At 42.2% G+C, this 16,822-nt stretch overlaps 1 protein-coding gene across 2 annotated transcripts in view; it reads right to left on the reverse strand.

Moving 5' to 3' along the window:
- Nucleotides 1-1,044: 1,044 nt before the first annotated feature.
- Nucleotides 1,045-16,822, reverse strand: part of MDGA2 (MAM domain containing glycosylphosphatidylinositol anchor 2) — a 691,110-nt gene continuing 675,332 nt past the window's right edge. For both annotated transcript variants that reach the window (XM_075065736.1, XM_075065735.1), the window contains exons 15-17: nucleotides 14,747-14,877; nucleotides 3,942-4,047; nucleotides 1,045-2,333 (exon numbers count right to left, since the gene is read on the reverse strand). In XM_075065736.1, coding sequence (XP_074921837.1) covers nucleotides 2,245-2,333; nucleotides 3,942-4,047; nucleotides 14,747-14,877 — 326 coding nt within the window. In that variant the 3' untranslated portion in view covers nucleotides 1,045-2,244. The remainder of the gene's footprint in view (nucleotides 2,334-3,941; nucleotides 4,048-14,746; nucleotides 14,878-16,822) is intronic.

The raw sequence follows: 16,822 nt of genomic DNA on the forward strand, positions 1-16,822 counted from the left end.
GTGTCACTACTTTGGCTTTATCAGAACTGCTCTGAACCTCAAAATATACCAAGCGCAAGTTCTTATTGTTCTCCCATCCTTAATTAATGCTAATGCTTGCTAGCTGGAAATGTCTTTTATTGAAAAGCATATAAGGCCCCAGCCTCACAGTCAATCCATGCTCAGAACTCCCACTTGACTTCCAAGTGGACTCCAGTTAGGGTACTCCCATAGGACCAGCGTTTTACAAACAAGTGAAGTTGCTTACAAACAGATAGTTGGCAGCGCCCTTGGGAAAATCCCTGTCCCTGAACGTCATGTAGTATTATGGATTCAGACAATGACAGATTACAACACAAGAAAGTGACTCTCGGTTACGCCCTTTTCGTGAATAAGTGCACAGAGCGCAACAAACACGCGTACCACTTAGAATACCTTACCTGGAAAGAGGCTTTATTGAACATAGCTGTAAAATTGTCTCTTCAGTTGAATTACTGAATTTGCACAAACATTTTTCTACAGAATAAAAAAAAATCAAGCCTTGTAATTGTTTTACTGCATCTTGTTGTGCTTTTTATATTAATATTTGCAAATGTTATATTTTATGGTTGTGGTTTTTAATATTTGTAACCCAATTACTTGCATATCAGTTTTTTTAATCCTAGGGTGTTGAACATATAATAAAATAATCATCATCTTTAGACAAAAGTCTTTTTTAAATGAAGTTAAAAGCTGAGATAATTTAAGGAAAAAGGTTTTCAAATTTTCATAACCCACTGTATAAGGGAAATTTACAATGCATTGGAAAACTGGCCGGTTAAAGGTATGGTAGGTACTCAGGTAGCTCAAAATCATTTTTACAGTTTTTTTTTTTTTGTAAAAGTGTCTTTTTTAATTATGCTAAAATAATAAAATAATATTTCACAATCTGCACAGAGTCTGACTAACGGGCAGAGGCATTATACCATCCGTGTTTTGAATAAAGCCAGATTTGCAGGCCCCGTTTGCGTTGGCGGCCCCCTTTTTGTGTTATTTTGTATGCACTGCAATTGCACACACACACACCTTCTCATCTCTCTAAAGCTCGGGCCAATTTCTTTTCAAATGGAGGTTAGAGTAAGAAAATCCCTTTTGTGTTTTACCGCCTGCTGAGCTAAGTACATCTTAACAACCTTTTTCTCTGGTTGACCCACTTGATCATCTGGCAAAAAAAAAGTGCTGCTCCCATCTCCAGGACCAATGGAAGCTATTTTCTAATGGATAATAAGCTGAAAGGCCATGGCTGTCTGGAACATCTCGTCTGAAAGGGTCTTACGCAGCAACTTAGGTCCATCCTTCTCCAGAAGCGGCTCTTGTTTCCTTGCCTGCTGTTTGCACACTTATGCTCTGTGGTTTGTTTAGAAAATAGTTTGCACAAACCACATTTTTAGCAGTGCAAGCTTCTGTGTTGATTTTGTTTGTTTTTTAATCAGGCTTGTTTCATTGAAGGCACTTGGTTTCCATGGCAATTTATAAAAGACGGTGGTTTGGTTTCTTCACTTCATTAGAACAGATGACTTAGTCGGGGAGGAAAGGTGTTGAAGTGGCTGCAAGCAAACTCGGATAAGCCTGTGTCATATGTAAGCCCAGTACACACCCTGGATAGTAATGCATGCAAAAGGAGACAGCATACAGTTCTCTAGCATAGCCATGAGAAAATGAAACATAAATGTCTTAACCATCTTTGATGGAGGGTTATTCTCTAGGGGAGGTGACACCCCAAGGTGAAAGGGCCTACATTTATTTAATTCTAGACTAAAAACCTTCTTGAAGGGAAAATAAACGCCAGCTCTTCATATACCCTGTTTACAGTGAGGTGCTGTTTCTCTCTCTCTTTTTTTGGCAGGCCATTAGGTTTCCATGGTAACAAGCAAACTATTCATTTGAAACAAAACCAGCCATGACTTTGTGCTTTGACAAGGATTTCTATAGGTCCTTTTTTCAGAGTTCAACCAGATGATGCCGTGTTTCTTATAGACCACAAAAGCACCTGAAGGTCTCTTTTACGCCAGATTGCTTTTCATATGTGGTTCAGAGTCAGTTACGCTCCCATGATGCCTTTTATCCCCAGTGCTTTTTTTATTTAATTTTTATTTATTTATTTTAATGTTTTGAGTCAGTCAGTGGAGGAATCTTTGGTAGTTTGTTTTTAAATGTCCATTTTACAAAGACTCTTTCTTCATGCCAATGCCTGGTGAATCTTTCATAGCCTCTGCCAGGATAAGGTCACCTTTGATGACTTAAGACAGACATGAGGAGGATCACTGGAAAAAGCCATATATGTGCTAATGTCCCAACAGCACCTGCTCGTAAATCTACAAAGAGTGAGGGAGAAAAAAAGGAGAATTAACAAGCAGACAATCCAGAGTTTACCAGGTAAGGGTAAATGGCACACTGACACTGCACAGATTGGAAGATCCCATATGGAAATGCAGAGGCTGGAGGACAGGATAACTCAAGGGTGCCAGCATCACCTCCCTGTCCCCTCTCCACACTTTTAAAAGTGCGAGGGCCATGTCTGCCTGCTTTTTAACATGGGCACAGTTTGAGAGGAAGGAGGCCGCGTTGCCTTGGGAAGATGAAGAGTGATGCTGGTGGGACTGCGCTTCACAACGGAGGAGGTAAGCGGCTTCCCCGCTGCAAAATCTAGCCCCTGCTGATGCTGCCAGCCTCTTCCCAGCGCTGGCCAAGAGACCAGGTCCCTCTTAGTAGCCCCGCCCCTGTCCTGCCTCTTCCCCCCAAGGCTACGCCCCCGGGCCAGGCTCCCTACTTCCACCAAGGTTCCAGCACTGTGGGATAACTGGATGATATTTATTGATAAATAAAGGGACCAAGGTCAATCCTGGGCACTGAATAAGGCAGAGGTCGTGTGAGAAAAATAGTAAGTGATCATATCATTAAAGACTTTATCATAAAACCTATGCACAAAGTGTCGGTGTGGGGGGGGGTGAATTAAGGTTCCACAGGCAACCTACATTTGGGAATTTCCTAACTTTTGAGTGTTTGGTTTTGTAACCTTAAAATTCTTGTAGCATAGATGTGTGCCTGCAATAACCGTCTATCCATCCCCATACACCCAGCGCTCTCTCTCCATCTCCCAATAGCTATCTATCTAGCCATCCATCCATCCCCATACACCCAGCTCTCTCTCTCCCTCTCTCTCTCTCTCTCCCAATAGCTATCTATCTAGCCATCCATCCATCCCCATACACCCAGCGCTCGCTCTCTCTCTCTCCCTCTCCTTCTCTCTCTTTATTCAGTCAGATTTATCAGTAAGGTAATGGAGATTTTTATATATAATAATAAAAGAAATAAATATATATATGCACGCACACACACATATGTTTATTAATTGTAAAAGAAAAGGAGATCTATACACTTTTAAAATTAAGTACGTTATTAATATCCAAATGTCTATTGTCTAGGCTACAGATTCTGATATCCTGACTTCAGTACAGTCGTACTTTACTCCACAAACAGTTCTACTGACTTCGAATGAAGACCTATAGAATAAGGCATGGAGCACTGGGACGGTGGCTATCAGAATCTGGCTCTATATGAGGAGAACTAGTGTTCCTTTAATATAGACTAGTGCCATTACATACATACTTATATGCCCTCTAGCTACACAGCACAGTGCAATTTCAAGGTTCCGGCCTGCCTGACTCCCATTTGGTTTTCCTTCTCTTTGCTGCCATTACATTTTTTAAAAAATGTCATGCATTTCATATTTGACTAGAGATATTTTGGCTCCAGATTTTGGTTCCAAGGAAATCTGTAAACATCTCCATCTCAGCTGGGTAACGTTTTGTTTTGTTTTCTGCACCACAGGGTCTGGTTCAGAACATGGCTCACATTTACAGTGATGGGGAGCGGTATAAGTATCTAGACAGCTCATCACATGGTCTGGAAGACCTACTTACTGTTGGCTGGCTGGTCTGCTTTCATACACTCTCCTTCCACAATTGATACATCATCAATAGCAATATCACCTTCTATGCCAGGACCTCGGATCCCTTCAAAAATGAGCTGCAAAAAATAAATATGATACAATTAACAATACAGGGAATTCATGACACATAGAAAATATTCAGCTCTATTCATGGACACAAATTAATGTGGTATTAAAGAGCTGTAGCTAATTACTCTCTGTGTGCCTTCAATAATGTACATACACCTGTTGTGCTGGCAGGTCGGCATCCCAGTAAAGGAGAAATCATTACTGCAGAGTCTGGGCATATGTTAACTGTAACTTGCTTTGTTCACAAGTATACACCAGGCCAGGAACAGCATGCAGGGCTATCCTGTCTCCTAGGAGTCTCAACCCAACACCAGTGACTAGTTCCAGGGAGCAACTCTATCCCCTCACAAAACAAAGAAATGAAAATCAGCAACAACCAATGGCAGCACAGCATGTCATCCCAAGACTGGACATTTGGTTGTCTGCTGCATAGCACCTGCGTCCCTCAACAGGAGGCACTATAGAAATAAAGGTATGATGGCAGTCTGGCACCATAGAGTAAAGGCATTTCAGATAATGTGCCATGAAAAAAGGGAGGCGTTAGCTAGCTATACAACCGGCTTAAACCCGAGTTTGCCCTCTGTGGGAGGTCTCTTGGCATTACAACTCATTATTGCACTTGACCATGTTCCAGGGAAGACATGAGGGTGTGTCAACTAGACAGAGTCCAAAGAAGCTCCTGGGTAAGATGAGATCAGTGGTTCTGCACTTTCCCCAACTGGTTCCACCCATTACATTTCCATATGGCGACACCCATCTCATCTAGCTGGGATCAAGCCGAGATCCCCTAGCAACTCAGCAATATGGAAAGGACAGGGTGGTCTTAACCCCCTCGCACCTGTTTGCAACCTGCCCCTGGTGGCCATTACCCACAGTCTGAGAGAACCTGTGCAACAGACTGGTGTTGTATTCAGTCCTTCCTATTGAGAGGTTCCAGAGAGTCACATGGACACTCATTCACCCACTCTCTCTTTCATTTGGGGTTCTGCCAGATTCCCTGGCTATCTCACTGAGACAAGCTTGAGAAAATATTCATTGCAAGTCACTGGAGGACATGATTGACATTATGTCAGCACCACTGCTTATTGGGGTATATGTCCGTCATGTTTTTCCCAGGTTCATACACTGGAGGGGCCTGGCTGGATATTGGTCTCTCAGGAAGCACCAGGTGTCAACAGCACTTCACGTTATTGCTTTGGTGAAGGAAACGAGCAGATCCTAACTCAAAGATGAATGGTGAGAGGCTATTCCCATCCTTGTGATGATTAGCAGATCTCCAGTGTAGATGTTACCCCTTGTTTTCAGGACACCTTGAGAAAAAAAATCAGACTTGGTCTAATGTGTTCTCAGAATATGAGAAAGGTAAGCTCCAACCAAGAAAAGTATGTGATTGAGGAAAAAGAGAGCAACATTGTGAGACAGTTAGAGGCAGAAATCTGTATTACTTCAGCTGGAGAGGAAAAATATCCCAGTTTGGAGATGTCTGCCCTGTAGCAAGGTAGTTACTAATATTTGCCATAATGCCAGTTATTAATGATGGATTACTACAGTACTGTAGAACCACGAGAAAATGTATTCAATAGCAAACTTCACAGTCTTTCTGTAGAGGTGACGGGAATTATGCAACACCTATTTTGCAAGCAATTGAATTCACACAGCTATCCTTTTGAAATGCTTTCAGTTGACAGAGATGACAAGTTTTAAACTTTCATCTACTACAACATATGCATGAAATTCAAAGATCAGACTGTGGCACTGATCCAGAAATTAACTCTTGGGGGTAGAGTCAATTGGCAGACGTTTAATTCTACGTGGAGTAATACAGTGCATTTAGTAATAATCTAGTTACAGTACAGATGTATAGAGAACACTTAGCCGGATGCTGCTGCCATTGATTTCAACAGCAGTTTTACCAGTGATTTACTGGGGCACAGGATTGAGTTCTTTTGGCAGGTTCCATCTTTTCTTTGCTAATTAATACAGTTCAGTGAGTGTTACACAATGAGAATGAGCAGCTTTCATTACAACTGTCCAGCAAGTCCTCAGTTCCCAGTGAAACAGCGCACTGCTCAGCACCATGCCTGGATGGGCACAACCGTATAAATAATATTCAAGCACTGCAATGTGCCAAAATACCAGATCACAAGACACGATGCTGTGCAGAAGCAGCTTTTACTTTCTTTATTGGCCTTGATTGTGGAACTCATGCCCTCAGCAGTAGACACGTGTCCTACTTTCATTAAGCCAAATTTACTCTCTAGGCTATTGACACTACAGCGGTAAAGTGGCAGGGCTTGAGGATGTATTTAAAAGCTGACTGGTGCGCCTTACGTCACACAGCAAGTTCTGTACACGCAATGCTAAATAAACTTGAAAGCAGCACATTTGTAGTGGATGGCTCCATGGTTATTTTACTGAAGTGTGATATTGCAGGTTAATTACTGTAACAAGGCAGGCATTAGTGTAAGCAGGAGCACTAATTGGGGAAACAGCAAGCTCTTCCATTTTTAGCCCACTGTCTGAAAACAGTGTTTCCAGTAATTACCCTCTCATCGCATTTCCCCCACTCTAACACCAATACTGGAACGTATTCAGCTTGAAAGGAAAATATCTTTCTCCTCTTTTCTCCCTCTCTTGGCAGACTGTACAGAATCTATCAACCGGATTTAAATCAAATCTCTCCTGGTTAGGACAAGCACTGCTTCAAGACACCAAGAACTCTATAAACAAACATACAATAGGTTGCATTTAACTGAAATCTGCTTTTGGCAAGAAGCTGCATAGGTTTCAAAGATGGTTCCCTATTAGCCAGGCTGGCCACTGGCTCAAAACAAATCATCGCAGAAGAGTATTGGCAATGCATGAAGCATAGTCTAGTGTGCAGCTCGTAGTTACTTGCAGGATGTGCCAGAGGATCAGAATCCCCTACCAGTCTCTAGCAAAAGCTATTATCTGTGCCCATGTAATTTTACACAGCTGCTGCTAGAAATGCTGCATTTAGCAGAAGAATAGCAGGGCTTACAAATATACTGAAGGCCACTTTACTCTCTTGACAAGTAAAGTGGAAACTATTTCTTATGTTGTCCCCATCAATCCAGGGAGTCTCAAAGGGAATTTAGCTTTTAGTTGCTTTTTCCAGTAGATGCCAGGCTAAGCATACTTCCCTGGAGACACTCCTCAATAGAAGTAGAAACAAGCCCAGTGAAAATCCCAAGTCCGAACGCCCCCAAACTTGGCAAAGATTTCAACCTGGATCTAAATGTTGATGTTCAGACCACCCCTAATTGGAAGAAATGATGCAGTGGGGCCAATCTTTTATCCTTAGGGCCAGTCGACACTGGTAATGTTGAAGTGCTGGCCGTGGCAGCGCTTTAACATGGCTTGTGAAGTCGTGGCAGAGTGCTGGGGAACTCTCCCAATGCTCTAAAAACCCCTCCTCCACCAGGGGCGTAGCTACCAGTGCTGGGGCACTGCCTACACTGATGCTTTACAGTGCTGAAACTTGCAGTGCTCAGGGGGGTGTTTTTCATACCCTGAGCAAGAAGCTTGCAGCGCTGTAAAGTGCCAGCGTAGACAAGCCGTAAGTCTTCTTGAGGTCTTTTTTCATTCCCAAAGCCCAAGTGACAATTGTAGCCAGCTTTGGAGTTTATTGCCAACATTTCATTTGGATCTAAGATGATGATGTTCTCAGCCTGTTTCTAGTAGCTGAAAGTCAAAATAATGAAAAAAGGGATCATCTCATATAGACTCACAGACTCATAGACATTAAGGTCAGAAAGGACCGTTATGATCTTCTAGTCTGACCTCCTGCACAATGCAGGCCACAGAATCTCACCCACCCACTCCTGTAATAAACTCCTGACCTATGTCTGAGCTACTGAAGTCTTCAAATTGTGGTTTAAAGACTTCAAGGTGCAGAGAATCGTCGAGCAATTAACCTGTGCCCGAGGCTGCAGAGGAAGGTGAAAAAAACCCAGGGCTTCTGCCAATCTGCCCTGGTGAAAAATTCCTTCCCGACCCCAAATATGGTGATCAGCTAAACCCTGAGCAAGACTCACCAGCCAGACACCCAGGAAAGAATTCTCTGTAGTAACTCAGATCCCACCCCATCTAACATCCCATCACAAGCCATTGGGCATATTGACTGCTAGTAGTCAAAGATCAATTAATTGCCAAAACAAGGCTATCCCATTATAACCATCACTCCAAACTTACCAAAAGCTCTAGTTTGAAGCCAGATATGTCTTTTGCCCACTACTCCCTTTGGAAGGCTGTTCCAGATTCACTCCGTTCGTGTTAGAAACCTTTGTCTAATTTCAAATCTGCACTTGTGATGGTGCAGCCGAGGATAATGGGGCCCTGACCTTGTCTGGCATCCTTGTTGGGGGCTAAGTAGAGAGGACATGGACTGATGGGAATGAAAACTATGCCACATCCATAACCCTAGAGATGGCCCATCCGTTCTAGCTGAGGCACATGACATGCACCTTAACTGCTTGCCTTGGGCAACCCCTGTGCTGTACCTGTTCTGTGCAGAAACAAAGCATTTAATTCCCCAGAGCAGCCTTCCCCATCTTTCACAGTCTGTCAGTCTGTTCCAGGCACTAAAATTCATGTTATTTGTGTGCACGCGCAGGCTATTTGTTTATTTATTGACAGATCCATCCTTTAGTGTAAAATATCCATTTGTTTCTGAAGAATTAAATGAATCATTCTCTTTATTCTGGACTAAATCACAACAGAGGTTTATAAGCCTAATTAGATGTTGGAAGGCTGAAATCTTGCCTGGCTTTGGATAACTTCCAAAGCAGTAAATTAGGGAGATAAGATGGGTGAGGTATTATCTTTTATTGGACTAACTCCTGTTGGTGAGAACATAAGAATGGCCAAACTGAGTCAGACCAAAGGTCCATCTAGCCCAGTCTCCTGTCTTCTGACAGTGGCCAGTGCCAGGTGCCCCAGAGGGAACGAACAGAACAGGGAATCATCAAGTGATCCATCCCCTGCCACCCATTCCCAGCTTCTGGCAAACAGAGGCTAGGGACACCACTCCTGCCCACCCTGGCTAATAGCCACTGATGGACCCATCATCCATGAATTTATCTAGTTCTTTTTTGAACCCTGTTATAGTCTTGGCCTTCACAACATCCTCTGGCAAAGAGTTCCACAGGCTGACTGTGTGTTGTGTGAAAGACAAGAGAGACAAGCTTTGGAACTATATAGGGCATTTCAAGTCACCTGAAGGAGAGCTCTGTGTAAGCTAAAATGCTTGACTCCCTCACCAACTGAAATTGGTCTTATAACAGATATCACCTCACCCACCTTGTCTCTCTAATGTACTGGGACCAACATGGCGGCAACACTGCAAAAAGCCGTTAATGCTGGTTGACACAGGTTGCCCAGGTGCAAAACAAAGTCACATTAAAACAGATGCAACCACCAACTGAGAATTTAATCTTTGTACATTGCAATTTTTTGGGTATGTGTGTGTCAAAAACTGAAAATGTTTACTGTTTAGGTTTTCTAACTAAACATTTTCAAGAAAAGCAAGCACTTTCTGTGAAAATTTACATTTAGTGGAAAATGTTTCCCTCGAAAAAAGTTGAGATGGAAACATTTTGCCCAGACATAAATACGACATTTCTTGTACTTGTCTTCCTGGGCCTGGTTTTTTTCTTATAACAAATAAGAAAACCCTGTAAAAAACAAAACAACCAACAAAACGAGCTAACTCATGAACAAACAAAAAGACTCTACACAGAGTTTTAATTTAAAAAGAGAGAACAATGAAGCCAAAACAGGCAGCTGCCAAACAACTAGAAGGGAGCATTTCACAACTTTAAATGAGCACATTCCCTAATTGATCAGCAACCTAACACCGAAACAACGTTAACCGGGACGACTTTACGTGAAGAGCTCCTGTATCAACCAGATTTCTGTGGCACAGCTTTCTGAAATCTGAAATTGGGCATGTGAAAAGAAGAGTGGAAAAATATATAGGAAACAGGCCATTAAACTTAGAAGTGGACGTTAGAGAGACAAGGTGGCTGAGGTAATAGCTTTATTTGAGAGAGACTAGCTTTTGAGCTTACAAAGAGCTCTTCTTCAGAAGTGAATGGTAAGAGAAGGGTCTGTGATGGGATGTTAGACGGGGTGGGATCTGAGTTACTACAGAGAATTCTTTCCTGGGTGTCTAGCTGGTGAGTCTTGCCCACATGCTCAGGGTTTAGCTGATCGCCATATTTGGGGTCGGGAAGGAATTTTCCTACAGGGCAGATCGGCAGAGGCCCTGGAGGTTTTTCACCTTCCTCTGCAGCATGGGGCATGCGTCACTTGCTGGTGGAGTCTCTGCACCTTGAGGTCTTTAAACCACGATTTGAGAACTTCAGTAACTCAGACATAGGTTAAGGGTTGTTACAGGAGTGGATGGGTGAGATTCTGGGGTCTGCATTGTGCAGGAGGTCAGACTAGATGATCATAAAGGTCCCTTCTGACCTTAGAGTCTATGAGTCTATGTTGCTAGTGCTATTGATATACATGAAAGGGATTCATACACGGTGGTGGGTGCAATATAACACTCTACGACAGACATAAACAGTAACTGCAGTTTTGAGATATGAATTCCCTATGGTGCTCACATCAGGTGCGCCGTGCCTCTTGAAAGCTTGACTAGAGATCAGTATCAGAGGGGTTAGCATGTTAGTCTGGAGCTGTAAAGCACAACGAGTCCATGGCACCTTATAGAGACTAACAGACATATTGGAGCATGAGATTCATGGTGAATACATCGTCGATGCATGAGTGGAAATTTCCAGGGGCAGGTTATATAATGCAAGCTAAGAATGCAGGCTAGAGATAAAGGTTAGTTCAATCACGGGAGGATGAGGCCTCTTTAGCAGTTGAAGTGTGAAAACCAAACTACAAAGCAGTTTCTCCTCTCTTGGTTTTATTTGACAACCATAATTTGCAAATTGTTTGGCATAAAAAAAAAAAGAAAAAAAACAAAAAAAAAAAAAAAAAAAAAACAAAAAAGGAATGTAATATATTATGTCCAGAATTTTAAATTTTTTGGAGCAGAATCCCGGATAAAACATGGTTGCCTAAAATTAGGCACCTAAGTCACTATATAAACTCTAGAGAAGGAGATATTTTTAAAAATGTGAGTGCTCATAAAATCACGGAACGGCAGTGCTGCTCACTGAAAATCAAGCCACTCTTAAAATTTACATATGGGTTTAGAGCCAACTTGGGGTACCCATTTGAAGACATGGGCTTGGGTACTTGCATGGGATGAGCGGTATTTGACAGATTATGTTGTCGCCATGGATTAACTATTGACATGACAACATTGGATGATATGAGAAATGGGCCAGTCTCCGCCTTCGACATCTTCACAGTAAGCATTGAAAAAAAAATTAGACAATAAAGATGGACATGTAGCCACGTAGTAATAATTGGAATTAACAATCTCCTAGAACTGGAAGGGACCTTAAAGGTCAATTGAGTCCACCCCTGCTCACTAGGCAGGCCAAATTTTCTGCCCCAGATCTCTAAGTGGCCCCCTCAAAGATTGAGCTCACAACCCTGGGTTTAGCAGGCCAATGCTCAAACCACTGAGCTATCCTTCCCTGTAGTTTGTTAGCTCCACTGACTTCAGTGGTATCTCCAGTTTAATGGCACCATGTTGATTTACATCCAGAGACAACTAGTGACAGCAGCTGAGGATCAGGAAGATTGTGTCCTTATCCGCTTCCTATTCAATGCTGGAAGTTCTTCCAGCTAAAAGAACCATTTTGGAAACAGCTTTTTGTGTGCGCCAAACTATGCAACATATTGCTGCAAGGAGCTCGAAAGCAGCAGTAAGAAGACTTCAAGGAAGTTGCAGCTAATGTTGGTCACAGTGTGCCTAATGAAATGTGGTTTGAGAGCTGCTATGACACAGACAGCAGGGAGTGTTTCATTTTTATATGCTCTAGTCTCATTTTACTTACCATTGCATACATTATTTGGTTATTTGGTGAGGTAATACCTTTTCTTGGACCAACTTCTGTTGGTGAGAGAGACAAGCTTTCAAGCCACACAAAGCTCTTCTTCAGGTTATTTAACAGACAGAATAAGCATTACATAAATACTGGTTCTAAGCATTCATAATCTCTTCACCAGGAAGGCTTCGGTATTGGATATGTGGATTGGGAAAATGTAAAAGGAATCTAGGAATAAATTAACCCATTAACAAGTTTTAATTGCTGTGTCAGAGGATACAGTTTACTACAGATTAAGATTTATTTCAGTTCACTCCCCTTAAGTTTAACTATAAAACACAAAACTTGTGAACTGACTGGCTAAAGATCTTGCTTAAACAGGCAGTAAATATTTCTGTGATGCCCCTCTGTCCACATTTTGACATAAGAATGCTGAAAGGTGAGGGGCTAATTAGACGTTAGTAGCACAGTGGGATAGGCAGGCAGAAAATATCTCCCTGCTTTGAAAGAAATAGAAGAAAGGTGAGGTGTGCTGGGTCCAATGGCTTCTCTTTTGGGGGAATGCAGCAATGATATGCTCTTTTAATCACTGTGCAGATATCACAATGAACAGTAACTTTATAAAAACTTAGATAAATCATTATGAACAGGAGGAACCGATATTGACAACTCTTTTTGTTGTTTGGAATATTTCTCAAAGCACCAGCCCCTGGAGCCATGTGATTTTCTGAGCCTCTCACTTTAAAACATTGTAATGTAAAATGTTCCTGGAATGCAAGTTCAGGGTCAGTTTCTACTAACATGCCAGAAATGAACATTATGACAATGGGAGCTAGGCATACTGACTGCAGAGTTACATACCATGTGACAGGGAAGATTAATAGATCAAAAAACATCCATGAAAAAATCAAAAAGTCCTTTACCTCATTCAGCAAAATATTTAAATCAGCTTAACGAAAAATGAAAAGTAAAGTTCAAAAAACAATTTTGCATTTCAGAGGTTTTATTAAAAAAGCAATTCTTCATTTAGTCCAAAATTTTCACTATTTTTTGGATCTGCTTTCCTCCTCTTTCTTTCTCTTTCTTTTTTATTTTTCCACTTGAAAAGGGAGAAGTAGATAAAAACCAGAGATGATAAACACAAAAATAAAAACCAAACAACACATTTTTCTCTTTTTATTTTTGCCGAAAAAACCTGAACATTAAAACAAAATGACAATTTTCTGAGTGCCAAAACCCATGTTTCCATAAAAAAAAGTTTTCATTCAAAAATTTCAACCAGTTCTCCCTAGCAGCATGTGCTCAAGTTCATCCTTTTTTAGCAAAGCTCAGAAGTGCGTACATAGGTGTGCTGCCGGACAGGGACAGACTGCTGAATCGGGGGCTACGGCAGTGGTTCTCAACTTTCTGGGGCTCAGGACCCATTTGTAAATATTGACAGCCCGTGGCAACTCAGTAAATAGGTTGGGGGGCTGGGGTGGTGGGCAGATCCTCCCCTTGGGGAGAGGACTCACAGTGCCTACCCTGTAGTGCCAGATTTGGTTGAGCAGGGCTGGCCTCGGTTCCCTGCTCCGGGCATTGTGACCTCCAGGGTGGCAGAGTTGCTCAGGTTTGGCCCCATCCCGCCTCCTGGGGGCTGCTGAGCCACATTTGTGTGTGTGGCCCTGGATATACCTCAGCACTCATCTGCCTTCCCCTCCCCACAGTCCTTGCTCCGTTCACATTTTCTGGTTTACCACCTCCTCCTCCATGTCATCCTTCTCTCATTGTTTTCTTCCCATCCTCTTCCATGCTGCCTTTTATATGCTTAGAACAGCCTCTAGGAGCATGGGCACCAAATAACTTTCCTTCTATCTCTGCCCCTTACTTTGGCAGTGAAAAATTCAGGGTCAGGATAAGCAGTAATTGCCAATCCATGTTTTCAGGTTAGCAGACTTTGAGGTGCATACGTTTGGGAGCCCAGAACCATAATCATCCCTGGCGAGCAGGATAGCTTTAAAGATATAAGGTTCATTTGTGCAACTTTTATGCTGGAGAGGAGTTTCTCACTCAAGCAGCTATACTGAGTCCATTGGGCCCATTCATCCTCGTGAGTATGGATAGCAGAATTGGGCCTATAAAATCACATTTTTTTTGCAGAAATCTGTACACATCTCATGATCAACCCAAGCACAAAGTTTGTGACAAACTGCAGCAAGCGTTGAAATTCTAATGAATGCTGTGTGTATCTTTGAAAAGTTGGGAATTTTCTACAGGGAATACTGTTTCTTTGTCACCTAATTGTTACCAAAGATTCAGAGATAATTTCTTTTTTGTGGCAAAAACATAAATTTCTAGGGATCTGATTGTGTATTGCTCCTTGGTCCCCAGACAAAATACACATGAAGCAAACTTTCTATTCAAGTTGCTTAGCTAAAAAAAATATGTTTTACATAAATTGCTAGCACCATTCCCGGCTGAAAACAGGTTACTATTCCAGCTAGGGGTTGGCATTCTGACATTAAATGTGCATTGTTAATCTCTGTGATCTGCACCTATTTACAAGAGGGAAAGCAATTATCTGTCCAGAAAGCAGCTTTCAGAGCTGAAATGAAGCTATGAAATGCTGTGTCAAAAAAGCAGGAGAAGTGTAAACAGGCTACTTGCTTGATTCCCCCATCAGTGTCAAAGAGAATGCTCTATTTCCAGTGTGTGCACCAGAGAGCTTCACTCTCCTCTGCCTTACCTGAAATGAAGTGGTGGGGTGTATATTAACCCGGGCCTGGTTCCAGTGTTGTCCCTTATTCCCACTTGAAGACCATACTGGATTTTCTATTGTGGTCTGTCCCTTTAACCGCAGATAAACATTCAAGCTTCCTGCAAAAACACCCAGTAACAACATTAGTCAGTTTGGTTCTTTTGCACAGATAGTTTCTTTGTTAATAGTGTTGAGGTGTGTGCAGATTCCAATGCAGACACTCCTTGCTACAGGTAACAGTCTGTCTTGCTGCTTCGCAGCCCCTCACGTAGGCATTTGCCCCTTTCCCATTGTGACACACTGTACCTCAAAGTAGCATCCTGGAAGCCCCTTATTCACCACTGTCATACAATTATATGTTTTGTACAATGCATGGCTTGTAAGGTATCATTTAAAACGTCTCAATATCCCAGTGGATTGTCTGCGCTGCCTTTGTACGTGATGTTATGACATTTTGTGATATGTGCTACTGAAGTACCTTGTGAGGTTGGGAGACCCCACAGCCAGCTTTTCAGTAAGGACAAAGGAGCAGCTATTACTGGCCAGACAGTGGCCCATCAAGAAGAATCCACTTTCTGAGAGATTGCTTGGATGGAGAGGGTGTCGTAGTATTCTTTCCCCAATCTGAACCTTAGCATCCAAAAATGAGGCACAAGCATGAATTTTTTTAAGCTTAATTACCAGCTTAGATCTGATACGCTGCCACCAATCAGGACTCTGAGTGCCTGATAAACTCTGATCTCCCCAAAACCTTCCCTGGGAACCCCCAAGATCCAGACCCCCTGGATCTTAATACAAGGAAAGTAAACTCTTTCCCTCACTAGTGCCTCTCCTAGGCTTTCCCTCCCTGGGTTACCGCAAAGATCAGTGGGATTCAACCCTTGAATTCTTAAAACAGAGGCTTTCCACCTCACCCGGAGGCATACAGATTTCAATCCGTGAATCTAAACAGGGATTCCCCCTTCCCCTCCCTTCTTTCTCCCTGTCTCCCCACCACTTCCCTGGTAAAGTACAGACTTATATTCCTTGAGCCTCAACTGGGGTAAATCAACGAGGCTTTAAAAGGAAGGTTTTAATAAAAGAAAGAAAAATAGAAATCTCTGTAAATACAAGATGTCATATACAGGGTCTTCAGCTTATAGACAATGAAGAAAAAGCCTCTCCAGCAGAAATACAATTTAAAATACTTTCAGTCAAATAAACATTAAAACTCTACCAGCCAGATACACAGTTGCAAATACAGAAACAATCAAAAGACTATAACCGCCTTTGCTACTCAAACTCCTATTCTGAATATATAAGAGACTGTAGCAGGGAGATTGTAAAGCCTGGTTGCACGTCTAGTCCCTTCAGGAACTCAAGAGAACAAAGCAAACCCCAAAACCCACAAACAAAGGCTTCCCTCCACTGAGATTTGAAAGTATCTTGTTTCCTGATTGGTCCTCTGGTCAGGCGTTGCAGGTCACTGTTTGTTAACCCTTTACAGGTGAAAGAGACATTAACCCTTAGCTATCTGTTTATGACAGAGAGCATGTATCCAGATGGGGACTGTCTGACTAACAAGAACTGCATGATCTCCGCATCAGGGCAAGGATCTTTCTAGCAGATGGATGAAAGTATAAAAGAGGGACTGTGAAATCATCACTTGGCCTTTCCACCCCTGGCCCCATCTCAACTCCTGGAAGATCCTCTGGAAGACAACAGCTTTGAACTAGGGAGATTGGTTCCGGTCTGTACATTGAAGAACTGTGAGCTGCCTGTAACATCTGTTAGGTGAGACTGCTTGATTCCAATCGTGCTTAGTCTGTTTAAGATAGAATTTAGGCTGCATTTCTATTTTTATTTCTTAGATAACCAACTTTGATCTCCATGTCTGCTACTTATAATCACTTATAATCTCTCTTTCGGTGGTTAATAAAACTGTTTTATATTTTACCTAAAACTGTGTGTGTTTTTGTTGCAGTGCTTGAGGAAGCACAGCTTGGATTACAAACCCTTGTGCACGTCTACATTTCTTTGAAGTGGCAAACTTACTAACAAGCTTGCACTGTCCAAGGGAGACTT

Source organism: Chelonoidis abingdonii, chromosome 4 (genome assembly GCF_003597395.2).
Source record: "Chelonoidis abingdonii isolate Lonesome George chromosome 4, CheloAbing_2.0, whole genome shotgun sequence".
In the NCBI taxonomy this organism is placed as follows: Eukaryota; Metazoa; Chordata; order Testudines; family Testudinidae; genus Chelonoidis; species Chelonoidis abingdonii.